Source organism: Nerophis ophidion, linkage group LG26, assembly GCF_033978795.1.
Source record: "Nerophis ophidion isolate RoL-2023_Sa linkage group LG26, RoL_Noph_v1.0, whole genome shotgun sequence".
In the NCBI taxonomy this organism is placed as follows: domain Eukaryota; kingdom Metazoa; phylum Chordata; class Actinopteri; order Syngnathiformes; family Syngnathidae; genus Nerophis; species Nerophis ophidion.
Window position 1 is genome coordinate 22,261,612 of NC_084636.1, and position 22,500 is coordinate 22,284,111.

The 22,500-nt window shown below is 39.2% G+C and overlaps 1 protein-coding gene across 1 annotated transcript in view; it reads left to right on the forward strand.

Annotated features, from left to right (window-relative positions):
* cpamd8 (C3 and PZP like alpha-2-macroglobulin domain containing 8) overlaps window positions 1-20,397 on the forward strand; it is a 151,788-nt gene extending 131,391 nt beyond the window's left edge. The window contains exons 42-44 of the mRNA XM_061888885.1: window positions 7,987-8,061; window positions 19,379-19,583; window positions 19,647-20,397. Of these exons, the coding sequence (XP_061744869.1) occupies window positions 7,987-8,061; window positions 19,379-19,583; window position 19,647 (281 nt within the window). The 3' untranslated portion in view covers window positions 19,648-20,397. The remainder of the gene's footprint in view (window positions 1-7,986; window positions 8,062-19,378; window positions 19,584-19,646) is intronic.
* Window positions 20,398-22,500: the final 2,103 nt, after the last annotated feature.

Below are 22,500 nucleotides of genomic sequence, written 5' to 3' on the forward strand. Positions count from 1 at the left end.
GATATTTTGTAATTTTTTATGTAATGTTCTTTTTATGAACAAGCAAGATATGATTCACACCTGAGTTCATTACGACAATTTATTTATAGCTTTTAAAACAAAAGGTTTTTTGTAACTTAACGTAATTACAAAATCAGAATGAGTAACGTAATCTAAATCTAAATGTTGACAATATAAATGAATGTAATCATGAATTTATTTTCCTAAGAAATAATTAATTAAAATAAATGTTTCCATTTAAATTTAGAAATGCTTTTTTTTCTCAATCATCAAAATATTCTGGTGGTTGACTTTTGGTTTGCTCAGGTATGAAGCACTGAGGAAAGAAATTAAACCAGAACTAATCTGTTCTAGAGTTAAACTATCGCCTTGCCTTCATAAAACATTTATTAACTATATTGGCAGCTTAGAATCAGTGTGTTTAGAGTTCAAAAGTGTTTTTTTATCGTTATCAGATTAAAATAATTATTTTTGTACTTCATTCATGTTTAACAATTTACATAGAGTAATTGCACATGTTCACATGTTACATTTTTGAAACAGAGGAGGAAGAATCAGACCTTATTTAATCCCAAACCTTCTCCATATTTAAACAATTATTTGTATTTCATGTTTAAGATATTTAAAAAATGAATTAGAAAAAAACATTTTTGTTATTGATTTTAAAGTTTACTTTTATTTTTTTAACCAATACAATATCAAGTTAAACATAAAATATTATGGTAAAACAAAACTATATAAAATACAGTACAACAAAGGCCTGGGCCAATCAATAGTCAATCAATGAAACAATAAATTCAAATAAACTCGACAATTTGGTTTTTTTCATCTCTTGCTTCTATTCAGGAAAAGCGTGCACGAGAGTTCACTCTGTGCATCACTCTCAGCACCTGAATAACGGAATAAATGACTGGAGTGAACCCTCTTGTCAGTCATCCACAATATTTGTGAGTCGAGGCAAGATTAATAGTTCCTGACAGCGATGTAGTCTCGCTAGTTGCTAGCTGGAAGCAGTTAGATGTGCAATTTTTTCTAACAGCTATTTTACTTTCATGGTTTGTTTACTTATTTAGAATGACTAAAAGTAATGGACTCTCCAATTACAATGGTAAAAATAATTATGAAAAATAAGATTATTCTGTTCTAAAAGATTACTTGAATTATTATATGTATCATAATAATATATTCTTTTAGTCCACATCCAAATGTATTAATTACGATTCCTAATTTTCAAGAATCGATTTTTAAAAATGTATATTTTTTTAAGACGTGCTTACTTGGTGTATGTACAGTACATGTCATAGGTCAGCAGCCAGGAGGAGCTTTTGTAACTTGTTTAGAGAAGGCGTTACTATAATTTATATACCAAATAATATGTTTCGAGAACTTGTTTGAATAGGTTGTATTCACCTGACGTCCCGTCCAGCTCATAATCCATGCGAGGCTCGAGGTGGTGGGCCAGCAAGCGTCTGTTGTCGAAGCGTTCTGGGCTTTTGAAGAAAAACGGCCTATGTTTGCATTGTTTTTGGCTTTTGGAACCGTTCCAACCGCGAAAAAGTGAGTTTCTTTGGAGTTCCTAGAGAGGTAATGAAATCAAATCAAATCAAATTAACTTTATTTATAAAGCACATTTAAAATTTACCACAGGTGTAGCCAAAGTGCTGTACAATGGACAGGTTAAAAGATAATACGAGGACCGAGCAAACAACACAACACAAACAGAACATGATAAAAAATAAATAAAACATAAAAACGGGCTTCACGGTGGCAGAGGGGTTAGTGCGTCTGCCTCACAATACGAAGGTCCTGCAGTCCTGGGTTCAAATCCAGGCTCGGGATCTTTCTGTGTGGAGTTTGCATGTTCTCCCCGTGAATGCGTGGGTTCCCTCCGGGTACTCCGGCTTCCTCCCACTTCCAAAGACATGCACCTGGGGATAGGTTGATTGGCAACACTAAATTGGCCCTAGTGTGTGAATGTGAGTGTGAATGTTGTCTGTCTATCTGTGTTGGCCCTGCGATGAGGTGGCGACTTGTCCAGGGTGTACCCCGCCTTCCGCCCGATTGTAGCTGAGATAGGCGCCAGCGCCCCCCGCGACCCCAAAAGGGAATAAGCGGTAGAAAATGGATGGATGGAAAACATAAAAACATAAAAAACAGGTTCACAGCAGGTGTATAATGGGGCACCATTGCAGGATGGATATCACTTAGTGTTAAAAGCCAAGGAATAAAACTATGTTTTTAAGAGAGATTTAAAAACAGGAAGAGAGGAGGCTTGTCTGACACTCAGAGGTAGGTCGTTCCAGAGCTTGGGAGCAGCAGCAGCGAAAGCTCTGTCACCTCTAAGCTTCAGCCTTGTGTCAGGGACCGTCAGTAGCAGCTGATTGGCTGATCTTAGGGATCGAGTGGGGCAATAAGGCTAAAGGAGGTCTGAGAAATATGTTGGCGCGAGGTTGTTTAGACATCCATCCATTTTCTACCGCTTATTCCCTTTTGGGGTCGCGGGGGGCGCTGGCGCCTATCTCAGCTACAATCGGGCGGAAGGCAGGGTACACCCTGGACAAGTCGCCACCTCATCGCAAGGCCAACACAGATAGACAGACAACATTCACACTCACATTCACACACTAGGGCCAATTTTTTAGTGTTGCCAATCAACCTATCCCCAGGTGCATGTCTTTGGAGGTGGGAGGAAGCCGGAGTACCCGGAGGGAACCCACGCATTCACGGGGAGAACATGCAAACTCCACACAGAAAGATCCCGAGCCTGGATTTGAACCCAGGATTGCAGGAACTTCGTATTGTGAGGCAGACGCACTAACCCCTCTGCCACCGTGAAGCCCGTTGTTTAGACATTTAAAAGCAAATAGAAGGAGTTTAAAATTGATTCGATGACGCACAGGGAGCCAGTGAAGGGACGCTAATATAGGGGTGATGTGCTCACGTCTGGGGGTCTGTGTTAGCAGACGAGCAGCAGAGTTCTGCACGAGCTGAAGGCGGGCGAGGGAGGCCTGGCTAATGCCTACACACAGGGCATTGCGGTAGTCTAAACGATTCGAGATAAAGGCGTGAATTAATTTCTTGAGATCATGTTCTGACAGAAGCAGTTTCACTTTCGCTATTTGGCGTAATTGATAAAAGCTTTTTCGAACGACGCTGCTGATTTGTTTTTCAAATTTAAAATCTGAGTCGAACTTTACCCCCGGGTTTGTGACACAGTCGCTGAGATACGGGGTCAGAGTGCCGAGGTCAACATTGGGGGAGGGAGAGCGACTTGGACCGAACAACAACTTCTGTTTTGTTTTTATTCAGACTCAGGAAGTTAGCTGAAAGCCAGGCTTTGATGTCGTGCAGGCAGTCAATGAGATGTTGAACGGTGTTATTTTGTGCCATGGGAAAATAGATCTGGCAATCATCGGCATAAAAATGAAATGCAATACGCTACTTCCTAACAATAGAACCAAGGGGGAGAAGGTAAAGCGCAAATAGGATTGGGGCAAGGATTGAGCCCTGGGGGACCCCGTGTGGTAGAGAACCTGTGGAAGACATAAAACTGTCTATTTTTACACAAAAACTCCTGTCGGCTAGGTACTACCGGAACCAGTTAAGAGCGGCGCCCTTAAAACCCACACAGTTCTCAAAACGAGTGATTAAGGTGGCATGGTCGACGGTGTCGAACGCAGCAGACAGATCTAAAAGCACCAGGACGACATATTTGCCAGAATCAGTAGACAGGAGGATAACGTTAAAAACTTTTAGAAGCGCTGACTCTGTGCTGTGGAGGGCTTTAAAACCGGACTGGAACAGCTCAGTGATACCATTATCCTCTAAGAAGGGCAACAACTGACAAGAGTGCAAGACTCCAGTCAAAGACTGCACAAGTTTGAAGTGATCACTTCTTTAAAGGTTTTTTTCATATACTTTTAACGTTTCGTATTTTTCATTGAAGTATTATCTTGATATTATTTGTATTTCTTAAAACACATTTTTGCTACGACTGCTCTGTAAAACGCCAACTAAACGAGTCTAAATAAAAGAAAGCTAATATGAGCAAAACCTTAAAGAGTTAAGTTTTTACCAATCATAGGAAAATAAAGAAATGCAAAAATAATACGAAAATGTGTACTTTTTCACCAAGTACAACCTCAGAAATCACTTAACTCTCAAATTACCACCATAATTACCAACATTAAAATACAGTAGCGTAGTAGGCTTTATATCCATTAAAAACAAGGGAGCAGTTTTATTCAACATGTATTTTTAATATTTTGGTCACTGTAGCTCTGCGATGAGGTGGTGATTTGTCGAGGGTGTACCCCGCCTTCCGCCCGATTGTAGCGGAGATAGGCACCTACGACCCCAAAGGGGAATAAGCGGTAGAGAATGGATAGATGGATGGATGGTCATTTTAGCATTACACGCATTGCACAAACATTAACAATGATACGTTCTATACAGTACATATTTACAGACTTCCTTGGCGTACCGCTAGTTGGAGCTCGAGAATCACGGCCTTAAAGTGATGCACTTCAATAGTCACAGCTGTGGTCAATCAACAGCTTCAAAAATAAATAGACAAAATGGAAAATTGTACAAAATAAATCAAAGACTTGACACAGTATCATAGGATACAAAAAAATAATAAAAACATTTTAAAAATGTTTTACTTTTTCACCGAGTACCACCTCAGAAAACACTTAACTCTAAAATTACCAACAATAAATTACAGGAGCGTAGTAGACTTTAGTATCCATTAAACAGGGAGTGGTTTTATTTAAAGGCCTACTGAAATGAGATTTTCTTATTTAAACGGGGATAGCAGGTCCATTCTATGTGTCATACTTGATCATTTCGCGATATTTCCTTATTTTAGTACAGAACATCCATGATAAAGTTCGCAAGTTTTGGTGCTAACAGAAAAGCCCTGCCTCTACCGGAAGTCGCAGACGATGACGTCACAAGTTGAAGGCTCCTCACATATTCACATTGTTTATAGTGGGAGCCTCCAACAAAAACAGCTATTCGGACCAAGAAAACGACAATTTCCCCATTAATTTGAGCGAGGATGAAAGATTCGGGTTTGAGGATATTGATAGCGACGGACTAGAAAAAAAAAAAAAAGAGTTAAAAAAAAACGCGATTGCATTGGGACGGATTCAGATGTTTTTAGAGACATTTACTAGGATAAGTCTGGGAAATCTCTTCTTATCTTTCTATTGTGTTGCTAGTGTTTTAGTGAGTTTAACAGTACCTGATAGTCGGAAGGGGTGTGTCTACGGGTGTCTTGACGCCAATGTCTCAGCGAAGTCGACGGCAGCTTTATGGACGGGGCAAGCTCAGCTGATCTCCGGTAAGAAGCGACTTTTTACCACAATATTCTCTTCGAAACCTGCTGGTTGACATTCGGTCGGGATCCATGTTCGCTTGACCGTGCTCTGATCCATAGTAAAGTTTCACCTCCGGGAATTTTAAACAAGGAATCACCGTGTGTTTCTGTGGCTAAAGGCTAAAGCTTCCCAACTTCGTCTTTCAACTTTGACTTCCCCAATATTAAATGAACAAATTGCAAAAGATTCAGCAACACAGATCTCCAAAATACTGTGTAATTATGCCGTTAAAGCAGACGACTTTTAGCTGTGTGTGTGTGCGCAGCGCTCGCATTTCCTAACAGCCCGTGACGTCACGCGTACACGTCATCATTACGCAATGTTTTCAAGAAAAAACTCCCGAGAAATTTTAAATTGCAATTTAGTAAACTAAAAAGGCCATATTGGCATGTGTTGGAATGTTAATATTTCATCATTGATATATAAACTATCCGACTGCGTGGTCGGTAGTAGTGGGTTTCAGTAGGCCTTAAACAGGTATATTTATTATTTTGGTCACTGTAGCATTACACACAATACACGAACATTAACAATGATACGCCATTTACAGTATATATTTACAGACTTCTTTGGCATACCGCTAGTTGGAGCTCGACAGTTTTGCACTCCTTTTTCTGTTTTTGTTTATACACTGATATGGGGTTGCAAAAGTGTCTGCCCTGAGATCGATAGGTCGTGAGTTCAAACCCTGGCCGAGTCGTACCAAAGACTATAAAAATGGGACCCATTACCTCCCTGCTTGGCACTCAGCATCAAGGGTTGAAATTGGGGGTTAAATCAGGGGACAGCGTGGCTGTGCCAGCAACCTGAGGGTTCCTGGTTCAATCCCCACCTTCTACCATCCTAGTCACGTCCATTGTGTCCTTGAGCAAGACACTTCACCCTTGCTCCTGATGGGCCCTGGTTAGCGCCTTGCATGGCAGCTGCCGCCATCAGTGTGTGAATGTGTGAATGTGGAAATAGTGTCAAAACGCTTTATTTAAAAAAGGTATAAAAGCGCTATACAAGTACAACCCATTTAACATTTACCGCTAGTTGGAGCTCGACAGTTTTGCACACTTTTTTCTGTTTTTGTTTATACACTGATATGGGCTTGCAAAAGTATCTGCCCTGAGATCGATAGGTTGTGAGTTCAAATCCCGGCCGAGTCATACCAAAGACTATAACAATGGGACCCATTACCTCCCTGCTTGGCACTCAGCATCAAGGGTTGGAATTAGGGGTTAAATCAGGGGACGGCGTGGCGCAGTTAGGGAGAGTGACTGTACCAGAAACCTGAGGGTTCCTGGTTCAATCCCCACATTCTACCATCCTAGTCACGTCCATTGTGTCCTTGAGCAAGACACTTCACCCTTGCCCCTGATGGGCCCTGGTTAGCGCCTTGCATGGCAACTCCCGCCATCAGTGTGTGAATGGGTGAATGTGGAAAGTGTCAAAGCGCTTTGAGTTGAAAATGTAGAAAAGCGCTATACAAGTACAACCCATTTACCATTTACCATCACCAAAAATGATTCCCGGGCGTGGCCACTGCTGCCGCTCACTGCTCCCCTCACCTCCCAAGGGAGTGAGGGTGATGGGTCAAATGCAGAGGATAATCTCACCACACCTGATGTGTGTGTGTGTGTGTGTGAGACGACTTTAACTTTAACAGAGGCGGGTACACCACCTGCATGTATTAGACACATTCTAAAACACTTGGTGGACAGCAGCAATCGCTTTCAACACAACAGGGGAGAAGAAGCAAGTGTCATGTGTTGAACTTCATTCCCGCTTTGGTATTTTGCCGAATAGCCTTTCGCACAGGCAACATTACGCCCCTGTTATGGGGACTGATACTGCCTACTAGGACAGGAAATTGTTGGGTCACGTGTTCATCCATCCTCTAGTTCCAGGCAGTGAGGAAAGGGAGTGTGTGCATGTTGTGGTCACTGTAACTAAAGTTACGGCATCCATCTTCATTCGTGTGCGCCATGATCCCAGCTGTGGAAACAGCTGTTGACATGTTGAGCTGATTACCGTGCTTTTTTTTTTTATTTTTTTTTCACTTTCTTAGATTGCAACTACACACTCACACACACAGCACACCCCCTCCGCTCGCCCTGTGCGCCGTATTAGAGGGCTCCCTCTGAATGACAGAGTGCTTTTGTCCAAGCCTTTGAAATCCTTGTCACATTCCTTTCCGACGCACAGCCCAACAACAAAGGAGCCTTCATGTTGCCGAGCCGATTGAGGGGAAAAAGGCATAAACAAAACTTTTGTCGGCGGGGAAAGGACTTCATTCTCTGCCAAATGTTTTATCTGCGCTAGATTAATACAATAATAACATTCGTGCTTGTGTTTGTTTGTGTATGCTTAGGCTTGCTGGGGTCATTAACCCATTTCGAGCAGGAGAAAGACACAATCACAGCTACTCATGACCTTCCCTGCTCCCACTTACCTCCTAACCAGGCTATTTTTGGAACTGTTTTAATGTCGCTTTCTTTTAAACTTCTGGTTGGCATTTATTTTACCTGGAAGTTACACAACAATTAAACTCTGTTGTGTTTCGTGCACTACCACTTTTTAGGCGATGTGAAATTTCATGTGTGTTTTGTATTTGCAGTGGAGACCAAGGCAGAGGACAAGCAGCCAATAGCGAGCCAGGAGACTGAGCAGCCTTCAGTGCCTTTGCACACAGGTAATTTCACCAAACACACATTTTCACTAGCTGTTAACTAATCCAATCCAATCGACTTTATTTTTATAGCACATTTAAACAACAAAATGTTTCCAAAGTGCTGCACAACAATTTTAAAAACATTCAAATACTATCCTGAGCTCCACCAATGACTGAATAAAAATAAAAATAAAAAATACATATAAAACCAATACAAAATAAATATGATTAAAAACAATTTTAAAGGCCTACTGAAACCCACTACTACCCAGCCCGCAGTCTAATAGTTTATATATCAATGATGAAATATTAACATTGCAACACATGCCAATTCGGCCTTTTTAGTTTACTAAATTGCAATTTTAAATTTCCCGGGACTTTTTTCTTGAAAACCTCGCGTAATGACGTGTACGCGTGACGTTACGGGCTGTTATGAATATGAGCGCTGCGCACACACACAGCTAAAAGTCGTCTGCTTTAACGGCATAATTACACAGTATTTCGGACATCTTTGTTGCTGAATCTTTTGCAATTTGTTCAATTAATATTGGAGAAGTCAAAGTAGAAAGACTGAGTTGGGAAGCTTTAGCCTTTAGCCACACAAACACACGGTGATTCCGTGTTTAAAATTCACGGAGGTGAAACTTTACTATGGATCACAGCAGACATGGATCCCGACTACATGTCAACCAGCAGACTTCGGTGACAAAATTGTGGTTAAAAAGTCGCCTCTTACCGGATATCAGCTGAGCTTGTGCCGTCCATACAGCTGCCGTCGACTTCCCTTAGACACTGCACGTCAACACCCAGCCGTGGACGTACACTTCCGACTATCAGGTACTGTTAAACTCACTAAAACACTAGCAACACAATAGAAAGACAAGAAGAGATTTCCCAGACTCATCCTAGTAAATGTCTCTAAAAACTTATGAATCCATCTCAATGGAACGCGATTGCAATCGCGTTCTTTTTTTTATTAACTTGTTTTTTTATTGTTGTTTTTTTTCTAGTCGGTCGCTATCAATATCCTCAAACACAAATCTTTCATCCTCGCTCAAATTAATGGGAAAATATTAGTTTTCTCGGTCTGAATAGCTGTTTTTGATGGAGGCTCCCATTAAAATCAATGTGAATATATGAGGAACCATCAACATGTGACATCATCGTCTGCGACTTCCGGTAGAGGCAGGGCTTTTCTGTTAGCACCAAAAGTTGCGAACTTTATCGTGGATGTTCTCTACTAAATCCTTTAAGCAAAAATATGGCAATATCGCGAAATGATCAAGTATGACACATAGAATGGACCTGCTATCCCCGTTTGAATAAGAAAATCTCATTTCAATAGGCATTTAAGGGTGAAACCAATTAAAACAGTGAATAGAAATCAAAATTTTAAAACACAAAGGACAACAGAGGACCACACAACTCTCGTAGTGTTAAAAGCCAGAGAATAAAAATGGGTCTTAAGACGAGACTTAAAAAACTTCGAATATGGAGGGGCAGAGTGTTCCAGAGCTTAGGGCCGACCACAGAGAAGCCCCTGTCTCCTCTGGTCTTAAGTCTGGTCTTGGGCACCACGAGCTGGAGATGGCTCTCGGACCTCAGAGCGCTCGCAGGATTGTAAATTTGGATGAGGTCCGAGATATAATGAGGTGCCAGTCCATGTACAGCTTTAAAAACAAAGAGCAAGATTTTAAAATCAATTCCAAAATGAACAGGGAGCCAGTGCAAACTCTCAAGAATTGGGTTTATATGCTGGCGTTTCCTGGCCCCTGTTAAAAGTCGTGCTGCCGCATTCTGGACTAACTGCAACCGGGAGAGAGCTTTTTGGCTAATGCCAGCATAAAGTGCATTGCAGTAGTCCAGGCGACTTGAAATAAAAGCATGCACGACTTGTTCAAAAAGGTTAAAAGATAAAAACGGTTTTACTTTTGCTAAAAGTCGAAGATGATAAAAACAAGACCGCTCTTAACTAAAGTAAGAGAGGTCTTGTTTTATGTTTTATAGAAGCAGTCTGCATTTGGTCAAACCAAATTCATAAAAAGGGAACATTTTTAGAACTAAAATGATTTAAGATCATTATCTGATAAGTTTCAAAGATAAACATTTTAAAAATCCCTGTAATAAAGTAAATAAGTACAAATAATGTCTCTTCTGTGCTAGGAAATATATTTTTAAAACTAAAATGTTTTAAAATCAAATTTGTATTCTTAAAGGCCTACTGAAATGAGATTTTATTATTTAAACGGGGTGTCATACTTGATCATTTCGCGATGTTGCCATATTTTTGCTGAAAGGATTTGGTAGAGAACATCGACGATAAAGTTTGCAACTTTTGGTCGTTAATAAAAAAGCCTTGTCTTTACCGGAAGTAGCAGACTATGTGCGCGTGACGTCACGGGTTGTAGGGCTCCTCACATCCTCACATTGTTTATAATCATAGCCTCCAGCAGGTAGAGCTATTCGGACCAAGAAAGCGACAATTTCCCCATTAATTTGAGCGGGGATTAAAGATTCATGGATGAGGAAATTTAGAGTAAAGGACTAAAAGAAAAAAAAAGGCGATTGCAGTGGGAGCGATTCAGATGTTATTAGACACATTTACTAGGATAAGTCTGGAAAATACCTTATCTGTCTATTGTGTTGCTAGTGTTTTAGTGAGATTAAATAGTACCTGAAAGTCGGAGGGGTGTGGCCACGGGTGTGTTGACGCCAGAGTCTCTGAGGGAAGTCACGGCAGCTGCAGTAGGACGGAAGCTCCGCTGATGGCTCCAGTAAGAAGCAACTTATTACCACAATTTTCTCACCGAAAACTGCCAGTTGACATGTAGTCGGGATCCATGTTTGCTTGACCGCTCTGATCCATAGTAAAGCTTCATCTTCGGGAATTTTAAACAAGGAAACACTGGCTGTGTTTTTTTGTGGCTAAAGGCTAAAAGCTTCCCACCCCCATCTTTCTACTTTGACTTCTCCATTATTAATTGAACACATTGCAAAAGATTCAGCAACACAGATGTCCAGAATACTGTGTAATTATGCGATTAAAGCAGACTACTTATAGCTTGGATCCGGCTGGAAAATAATGTCCGCTACAACCGGTGACGTCAAACGCACGCGTCACTTTGCGGGAAATTTAAAATTGCAATTTAGTAAACTAAAAAGGCCGTATTGGCATGTGTTGCAATGTTAATATTTCATCATTGATATATAAACTATCAGACTGCATGGTCGGTAGTAGTGGGTTTCAGTAAGCCTTTGAAAAACTGTCTTTTTTCACGTTTTAGGTTTGCATTAGTTGTTTAGGACTTATGATTTGAATATGTTGCACTATTTTATTTTTGTACTTGTTTTTTATATTGTTTTGTTTGAAATTGATTTGAATATCAATTTATTAATACAAATGTTTGGTCTTCAATAATATAATATGGATAAAAAATTAATAATGCAGCTGAGATAGGCTCCAGCACCCCCGCGACCCGAAAGGGACAAGCGGTAGTAAATGGATGGATGGAATGGATGGAAGATTAACATTTACAAGGGTTTTCCAACTAAGTAAATATGAAACAATTTGTAATGAATACATTATGAACAAATTAGATTATCATAAAATATATATTATCATTCATTATTTTTTTTCCACAGTAAATCTTTAAAAAATCCACATTTTGATGCACATGTAAAATGAGGAACAACGCTTAAAACAATTTGCTTTATTTTGTTTTAAGACTTTAAAACACTATTTTTGTAATAATAAATACAATTTAATTAGTAACTTTTTTCATTTAAAGAAAAACATATAACTTTTTATTCCAAATCATGTTTTATTGCGGCTAAAATATTTAAGTTTAAAAAAACAAAACAAAAAACATGTAATAAAGTACATAAGTAAAAATAATGTCTCTTCTGTGCTAGAAAAAATATTTTTATAACTAAAATGATTTAAAATCAAACTTGTATTCTTAAAAACTGTCTTTTTTCGCATTTTAGGTTTGCATTAGTTGTTTAGGACTTATAATATGAGTACGCTGTGCTATTTTTTTTTTACTTGCTTTTTTATATTATTTTGTTTAAAATGTATTTGAATATCAATTAATTAATACAAATGTTTGGTCTTAAATAATATATTTTGGATAAAAAATTAATAATGCCGCTGAGATAGGCTCCAGCACCCCCGCTTCTCCGAAAGGGACAAGTGGTTGAAAATGGATGGATGGATGGAATATTAACATTTACAAACGTTTTATAACTAAGTAAATATGAAAACAAATTGTAATGAATACATTATGAACAAATAAGATGATCATAAAATATACATTTTCATTCATTATTTTTTTTCCACAGTAAATCTTTAAAAATTCACGTTTTGATGCACATGTAAAATGAGGAACAACGCTGAAAAAATGTTGCTTTATTTTGGTTTAAAACTTTAAAACAATATTCTTGTAACAATAAATACAATTTAATTAGTATCTTTTCCCATGTAAAGAAAAAAAATATAACTTTTTTTTTTCCAAATCATGTTTTATTGCGGCTAAAATATTTGATAAGTTTCGAAAATAAGAATAAGAAAAGCCCTGGAATAAAGTAAATAAGTAAAAATTGTGTCTCTTCTGTGCTAGAAAAATAATTTTTAGAACTAAAATGATTTAAAATCAAACTTGTATTCTTAAAAATTGTAGGTTTGCATTAGTTGTTTAGGACTTATAATAGAATGATGTTGTACCATTTTGTTTTATTAATTGCTTTTTCATATTGTTTTGTTTAAAATTGATTTGAAAATTAATTATTAATACACATTTTTGGTCTTAAAAAATATATTGTGGATAAAAAATGAATAGAATATTAACATTTCCAATTTTTTGCCCGCTAACTAAATACGAGGAAAATTTGTAATGAATACATTATGAACAAATTAGATTATTATAAAATATATATTTTCATTCATTATTTTTTTCCACATTAAATCTTTAAAAATCCACGTTTTGATGCACATGTAAATCGAGGAACAACTCTTGGAACAACTTGATTTATTTTGATTCAAAATTTTAAAACACTATTTTTGTAATAATAATTTTTCATGCAAAAAAAAATATAACTTTTTCTACAACATGTTTTGTTGTGGCTAAAATATTATCTGATAAGTTAAAAAAATACAATTTAAAAAAAAAAAATCCCTGGAATAAAGTAAATAAGTAAAAACAATATCTCTTCTGTGCTAGAAAAATATGTCTGTAAGGAAATAAAAGCTATTTTCAAGTCTTACTGGACAAATAGATCACTGCAAAATGTAAAATTATATTGGCAAAATCCGCTTTACAAAATAGCTACAAAGCTACATCAACTTTTCAATGTAATGACTAAATTATGAATTCAACAGACAACAATATTTTTAGTTTTTATCTTTTTTTAAAAATGTATTTATTTTTTATATCATGATTTTATGATACAATAAAATGATGTTAACTGATAAAAATTATTTCATTTTTTCAATCAATTAATTAATTAGTAAATATGGTAATGCGTAAACAGCATAAAATGTGATCCAATTCAAACATTTTTTGTTGTGCATTTTAAGCACAAAATCACAGTGTATTGCGTTACTGCAGGACATGCATTGTGTGTTTTTTGTGTTGTGTGTGTGTGTGCGTTCCGTGCATAAGTGTAAGTGTGTTTCTGCATGTGTGTGTGCGCTCCACATTCCCCTGCCATCCCATCATGTCTACAATCAGGCTGATAAATACATCGATAGGTGAGCCCTGATTGTTTGAGTTGATCAGCTGCCAGCTTCCAGAACATTCCACACAGGATGTTGTTGTGTTGCATTCCGAGCCAAGACGACACCTATGACTGCAAGTTGCACACGGCAGATGCTCAGGTGATAAGGGTGAATTGTAATGAGGGGTTCCCGTGTGAATGATGTGTGCAGGTGTGTGTGTAATGTGAGGGTGGCGTGCATCAACTTGTTGGCCCCTGGTCGCCGCTCTCAGTCAAAGGTCTTTTTTAGCAGAATGACACTGCAGAGGAATGTTATCTGCTGCCATAAACACATTCATGCACACTCATTAAAATCCTCAGGTTCGAAAATGTAAGGTCGCCAAATGTGCTATAGGTGAGCTGTGGAATTAGCTTCCATGTGCAGACCTGTCTTATTAACAGGAGGACACATACACACTTTCACAATGTTATGTTAGACCAGGGGTCTGCAACCTGTGGCACTTTCGCGCCTCCTTAGTGGCTCCCTGGAGCTTTTCAGAAATGTAAAAAAATAGAAAAAGATTAGGAAAAAATATATTTTTGTTTTAATAGGGTTTTTCGAGGAGGACAATCCCACTATTTATATTAAACATGCTTTTCTGATGAGAGCATTTGGCGAGTGCCGTTTTGTCCTACTCATTTTGGCAGTCTTTGAACTCACCAGAGTTTGTTTACATGTAGAATGTTTTGTTTTATGCCACTATGTCTTATTTTGTCCACCAAACTATTTATGCTGTGTTTGAATACACAAATGTGAGCTTTGTTGATGTTATTGACTTGTTTGGAGTGCTAATCAGGCATATACAGTCAGTGCATGACTTCAAGCTAATCAATGCTAACATGCTATTTAGATAGCTGTATGTACATCATTATGCCTCACTTGCAGGTATATTTCAGCTCATTTAATTTCCTATGTCCTCTGTGTATTTAATTTATATCTGCATTTCTCGTGTCATATTATCTGTATGTAATATTGGCTGCATTTCTGATAGTTGTTTGTGTGCCATGTTGTTCCAGACCACAGCAAACAATACCCAGCTTGCATATATTGGTATAAATCCATTTGAAGAAGACAGCCCACCATTTTCTTTAACTTGGACCTTTGGCCATTCCAAGCCAGTAATATCTAAACATTATCTCACCCTCTAAGAAGGCTCTGTTTTACTAATGTTTTCCAATTTTGTAAAAATGGGTACAATATATATATATATATATATATATACATATGAATGTGTATATATAGTGTGTGTATATATACAAACAGGCTTCACGTGGCAGAGGGGTTAGTGCGTCTGCCTCCCAATACGAAGGTCCTGCAGTCCTGGGTTCAAATCCAGGCTTGGGATCTTTCTGTGTGGAGTTTGCATGTTCTCCCCGTGAATGTGTGTGTTCGCTCCGGGTACTCCAGGTTCCTCCCACTTCCAAAGACATGCACCTGGGGATAGGTTGATTGGCAACACTAAATTGGCCCTAGTGTGTGAATGTGAGTGTGAATATTGTCTGTCTATCTGTGTTGGCCCTGCGATGAGGTTGCGACTTGTCCAGGGTGTACCCCGCCTTCCGCCCGATTGTAGCTGAGATAGGCGCCAGCGCCCCCCGCGACCCCGAAAGGGAATAAGCGGTAGAAAATGGATGGATGGATGATTGATTGATACACACTTGAGTGGACATGCCCGTTCCTAAACTCACTTTTTAATCCTCCCCTCTAAAAAGTATGTGTGCAACGTGTGTGTCGCAAGCTTTAATGAATGGAGAAAAGAGTTGGTCTGTAGCTTTTATGTTAATGTTAATATGAAATCAGCATCTCCTGCAGTATCTCTATCACTATGAAAAAGCCATGGCAAAATGTTATCAGCAAAGAGGGACCTCTAGTGCCTATGAGTAAGTACTGCAACACAAGCAGATAGATCAGGGGTGCCCATTACGTCGATCGCGAGCTACCAGTCGACCGCGGGGGGTGTGTCAGTCTATCTCCAGCCAGGCTTTTAAAAAAATAGACCTAAAAATTAGTGATCATCAATCTTCACCAAGACGTCACTTAAATGACATTCACGGTACCGGAGGGTCTTGTGAGATGACGCTGGCTGCTGCAAGATCATTATTATGAAAATATGACCGAGAGGAAGGCGAGAAACACTTTTTATTTCAACAGACTCTTGCGCCGTACCTTCCGTCAAAGCTCTAAAGTCACTTGTGCACGCCAGCTTTCTGAGGGATCGCTTGTGCACGCCAGTTTTCCGAGAATCTTATTTTGTTAGCGCAGGCAGCATGAAGCAGGGCTTTTATTGTGAAGATAGGAAATGTGCAGTCGGCCTTTAAAGTTTTGACGGAAGGGACGGCGCGAAAGTCTGTTGAAATAAAAAGTGTTTCTCGCCTTCCTCTCTGTCATTTTTTCATAATAATAAACTGCCAGAAGCCAGCGTCATCTCACCAGACCCTCGGGTGCCGTGAATGTCAATCAAGCAAGCTACGGAATTTGCCGCCAATGTTTTTCTTGTAAAGTGTATGGAAGCTGGATGAATTAGATGCCAAAAACCAACCACTTTCATGTGGTATCGTACAGAAAGGACAACTTTTTTTCTCCTCCATTTGAAAATGTGGGCGTTATCATCATTACTGTCTGATTCCAATCAATGCAAGTCATCAGAATCAGGTAATACACCAACTTATATTCTTGTCTTTGTGAAAAAAAGACATCTATATGTGTTACACATGCTTGTATTATCATTAAACACATTTAACTTGTTTACAAAAATGTCTCTTTCATAAATAAATGAATATAAATGATATATATAAATGAGGTAGATCCCCTCGAGTTGGTCAATTGAAAAGTAGCTCGCCTGCAGAAAAAGTGTGGGCACCCCTGAGATAGATAGATAGTATGCTATTGATTCCTTAAAACATGATGATGTTGGGATTTTTGGAGGTTCTCTATTTTGCAAAATGTTCTGATGATGTCCAAAAAGTAATATGTGCCACTTGATCCTGTTTATGAGCACCAAATGTGAGAAATATAAATTACTTGTTCGAGAGACTTGTTGTATTCCTTTTATGGAAGAAAATCCTTCTTCCTCATAGATATAATACCACATCTGACCCCTTTGGTAGCACAATTAATTTATAAACAACATTTACTTACTTACTTACTAATTGAACCAGCATTACTGCAAAAGCAGGCTTCACTACGCATCTTTTTAAAAAAAAGTGTGTAACTGACAACTATCCGTCTAGGTCTATCAAGTTTGATCATTTATTCTTTAGCACAGTGGTTCTCAAATGGGGGTACGCGTACCCCTGGGGGTACTTGAAGGTATGCCAAGGGGTATTGGGATTTTTTTAAATATTCTAAAAATTGCAACAATTCAAAAATCATTTTTAAATATATTAATTGAATAATACTTCAACAAAATATGAATGTAAGTTCATAAACTGTGAAAAGAAATGCAACAATGCAATATTCAGTGTTGAAGGCTAGATTTTTTTGTGGACATGTTCCATAAATATTGATGTTAAAGATTTTTTATTTTTTTTTGTGAAGAAATGTTTAGAATTAAGTTCATGAATCCAGATGGATCTCTATTACAATCCCCAAAGAGGGCACTTTAAGTTGATGATTAATTCCATGTGTAGAAATCTTTATTTATAATTGAAACACTTAATGTGTGACAATGATAGTCACACACACACACTAGGTGTGGTGAAATGTGTCCTCTGCATTCGACCCATCCCCTTGATCACCCCCTGGGAAGTGAGAAAAGCACTTGTTTATCTTTCAACAAGTTTTTAGTTATTTTTATATCTTTTTTTCCAAATAGTTCAAGAAAGACCACTACAAGTGAGCAATATTTTGCACTGTTATACAATTTAATAAATCTGAAAATGATGACATAGTGCTGTATTTTACTTTTTTATCAATTTTTTTTAACCAAAAATGCTCTGCTCTGATTAGGGGGTACTTGAATTTTTAAAAAAAATGTTCATAGGGGGTGTATCAATGAATGAACACTGCTCTAAGCGATCCAGTAATCCAAAGGCCCACTCAAAATAGTGAACATGTTTAATTATATAATCCACACACGACTCAGACACACATTCGTCGGTGGCTGTCAACATTGGCTTCCGGTCCGTTACTCAAATAGGTCTGTGTGCAACTTAAGCACAAATAACAATTCCTATTGTTAGAAAAGGCACACCCACCTAATATGTTAATTGATTGCACCGATTTATATTTTATATTTAGTATGAGATCTCATGTTAAAAGTCTTGTCAAGGTTCTGTTTTGGGCCCCTTATTATTCACTATTTACATAAATAATCTTGGTCAGAATTTCCGAACTCAACTTTCCATTTCTACGCTGATGATACTGTCATATACAGCAGTGGTTCTCAACCTTTTTTCAGTGATGTACCCCCTGTGAACATTTTTTTAATTCAAGTACCCCCTAATCAGAGCAAAGCATTTTTGGTTGAAAAAAAGAGATAAAGAAGTAAAATACAGCACTATGTCATCAGTTTCTGATTTATTAAATTGTATAACAGTGCAAAATATTGCTCATTCGTAGTGGTCTTTCTTGATCTTTTTGGAACAAAAGATATAAAAATAACTAAAAACTTTTTGAAAAATAATCAAGTAATTAAATTATAAATAAAGATTTCTACACATAGAAGTAATCATCAACTTAAAGTGCCCTCTTTGGGGATAGTAATAGAGATCCATCTGGATTCATGAACTTAATTCTAAACATTTCTCCACAAAAAACCAAATATTAATGGAACATGTCCACAAAAAATCTAGCTGTCAACACTGAATATTGCATTGTTGTATTTTTTTTTTCACAGTTTATAAACTTACATTCATATTTTGTTGAAGTATTATTCAATAAATATATTTATAAAGGATTTTTGAATTGTTTCTATTTTTAGAATATTTAAAACAAATCTCACCTACCCCTTGGCATACCTTCAAGTACCCCCAGGGGTACGAGTACCCCCATTTGAGAACCACTGTTTTATGTGTTTACTTATTTTAATGCAACCTTGCTGCTGCCCTCTTGGCCAGGTCTCCCTTGGAAAGGAAATCTTCGATCTCAATGGGATTTTATCTGCTTAAATAAAGGCTAAATAAATAAACATGAACATTAATATCATTTTATTTTAACAATAAAATAAAATAATTCCCTGCTGTGAGATATTTTATCATAATTGCTGGTGCACAATCTAAAAATGTGAATACAAAATGCAACTTATATATTGTGATTTACATAAATTACATATATCCTTCCATTTTCTACCGCTTGTCCCTTTTGGGGTCGCTGGAGCCTAGCTCAGCAGCATTCGGGCGGAAGGCGAGGTAAACCCTGGACAAGTTGCCACCTCATCACAGGGCAAGTTAGTATCTTCTTTAAATAATAGATAAATTACATATAGTACCGATGAATACCGATAAGGAATATTGATAATGGTATCGATAAAATCCGAGTGATATACAACCCGACACTAACCACAGTTCCACAGGTTTATGTTGGATTATTTCTATTTCCGTCGAATCCTTCTTTAAAATGGTGTTATTTTCTCCGTGTCGCCAGGTGAAGAAGAGCAGGGCTCAATGGCCGACGTGTCCTACTACTCTTACGACTACGACCCGCACTCGGAACCTTTCCTCGCAGACGCGGAGGCCCCGGATCCTTTTGACGTACCCCGAGCTGACCGAGATGCAGCGCAGAAGGTCGTCCTTCTGCCGGCAGACCCCCAAATCCCCCCCGTGGACACAAGAAGCATCCCTGAAAGATGGTAACCTTGTTGTGTGTCTCTTATTCCTTTGGTGTACTCATTGTGTCTTTTTGTCGTCCACAGAAATGACTGAGTGAAGCCAAACGTCACACGTCCGCTTTGTACATTAATTGTGAATATGAGTGTGTGTGTGTGTGTGTGTGTGTGTGTGTGTGTGTGTGTGTGTGTGTGTGTGTGTGTGTGTGCGCGCGCATTCCTCCCTAGTCAACAAAAGGCACCATAGCATCTTTATTGTTTAATCACTACTGCCTTTATAATCAATAGAACACAAAAAATTATTATCAAATATTTATGTTTGTAATTACAGCCGACTCTAAGGTGAAATATTGTTAAATTTTCTATCTGTGGTATTTATTTGTAGCCAGAGGTCGTTCTCATCCTGTTACCATTCCCTTTGTTTGGGGTGTCAGAATATCACCCGTAAACTTTTGAACTTTGACGGAAGACAAGTCATGATATGTTACGGATGTATAAGCTGAAGCATTTTTAGCCGAGATCGTTTAAAGACGTCAAAAAGGTCCCTGGCGGACTTGAACCCACACACTTTTCTGCGTTTGCAAGGCCACTTGCAGCTGACACGGAGTTGACAGTACTTCTCTCCATTCCTTTTCCAGATTTGATTGTACAGTTTCATAAGCTATTTTGTTTATGTTGCATTTTGATTCAGGAAGACTTTTGGGGGGGACGACAACAAAAAATCATGAAGAAGAATGAAGTCTTCCAATTTGCTGTAAATGTTCAAAATTTGGATGATACTGTAGCTTGTATTCATATCAAATATTGAGATTTTTGAATAAAATAATGAAAAATTGTTTACAGTCTTACTGTTGTTGTTAGTCATTTCCTTATATGTGACTAATTTTATTCTTATTTTAGGTGTTTGTGTTTATATATAGGCTTACATTTGTTTCATTAGTTTTATTACCGTAAATCTTAACGTGTCTGTTCTACTAACCACCAAACCTATACCAGCAGTAAGCTGAAAATTACTTTAAAAAATAATGAATTATAGTTACTTGTTACATGACCAAAAAAGTAATTGAATTACCAAGGGGATTTTGATATGTATTAATTACGCTATTTAAAAAAATAAATTAAATACAGTGGGGCAAAAAAGTATTTAGTCAGCCACCGATTGTGCAAGTTCTCCCACTTAAAATGATGACAGAGGTCTGTAATTTTCATCATAGGTACACTTCCACTGTGAGAGACAAAATGTGTAAAAAAAAATCCAGGAATACACATTGTAGGAATTTTAAAGAATTTATTTGTAAATTATGGTGGAAAATAAGTATTTGGTCAACCATTCAAAGCTCTCACTGATGGAAGGAGGTTTTGGCTCAAAATCTCACGATACATGGCCCCATTCATTCTTTCCTTGACACGGATCAATCGTCCTGTCCCCTTAGCAGAAAAACAGCCCCAAAGCATGATGTTTCCACCCCCGTGCTTCACAGTAGGTATGGTGTTCTTGGGATGCAACTCAGAATTCTTCTTCCTCCAAACACGACGAGTTGAGTTTTTTCCAAAATGGATACGTGGATGATACAGCAGAAGATTGGGAGAATGTCATGTGGTCAGATGAAACCAAAATAGAACTTTTTGGTGTAAACTCAACTCGTCGTGTTTGGAGGAAGAAGAATACTGAGTTGCATGCCAAGAACACCAAACCTACTGTGAAGCATGGGGGTGGAAACATCATGCTTTGGGGCTGTAGAAGCATTTAAGTCTCACCTTAAAACTCATCTGTATACTTTAGCCTTTAAATAGACCTCCTTTTTAGACCAGTTGATCTGCCGCTTCTTGTCTTTTTTCTCCTATGTCCCCCCCTCCCTTGTGGAGGGGTTCCGGTCCGATGACCATGGATGAAGTACTGGCTGTCCAGAGTCGGGACCCAGGATGCACCACTCGCCTGTGTATCGGTTGGGGACATCTCTACGCTGCTGATCCGCCTCCGCTTGAGATGGTTTCCTGTGGACCGGACTCTCGCTGCTGTCTTGGATCCGCTTTGAACTGAACTCTCGCGGCTGTGTTGGAGCCACTATGGATTGAACTTTGGGACGGTTCGCTGGAGACGAAGTTGGTGGTGCCATGGGATGGCCTGCCGTAGACGAAGTTGGCGGTGCCGAGGGACTGCCCGCTGGAGACGAAGTTGGCGGCGCCGTGGGATGGCCCGCCGGAGCTGAGGACAGCCTGGCGGAGACAGCGGCATACGCTTAGGGACGGCCTGCTGGAGACAAAGTTGGCAATACCGAGGGACGGCCCGCCGTAGACGAAGTTGGCGGTGCCATGGGACGGCCCGCTGGAGACGAAGTTGGCGGCGCCAAGGGACATCCCGCTGGAGATGAAGTTGGCGGCGCCGTGGGATGGCCCGGCAGGACGGCTCCGTGGGACCGCCTGCCGGACACAAAGTTGGCAGCACGGTGGGGCAGCCCCCTGGAGACTAAGTTGGCGGCGCCGTGGGACGGCCCGCCGGAGATGAAGATGGTGTTTTCAGAGCAAGAGCAGCAGGCGACTGGGCTGTCAGCATGAACCGAGCTGGAGCAGCAGGCGGCTAGGCTCACAGCTGGCGTCTGTGATCCATTTTTTCCATCCATTTTCTACCGCTTATTCCCTTTCGGGGCCGCGGGGGGCGCTGGCGCCTATCTCAGCTACAATCGGACGGAAGGCAGGGTACACCCTGGACAAGTCGCCACCTCCTCGCAGGGCCAACACAGATAACCAGACAACATTCACACTCACATTCACACACTAGGGCCAGTTTAGTGTTGCCAATCAACCTATCCCCAGGTGCATGTCTTTGGAAGTGGGAGGAAGCCGGAGTACCCGGCGGGAACCCACGCATTCACGGGGAGAACATGCAAACTCCACACAGAAAGATCCCGAGCCTGGATTTGAACCCAGGACTGCAGGAACT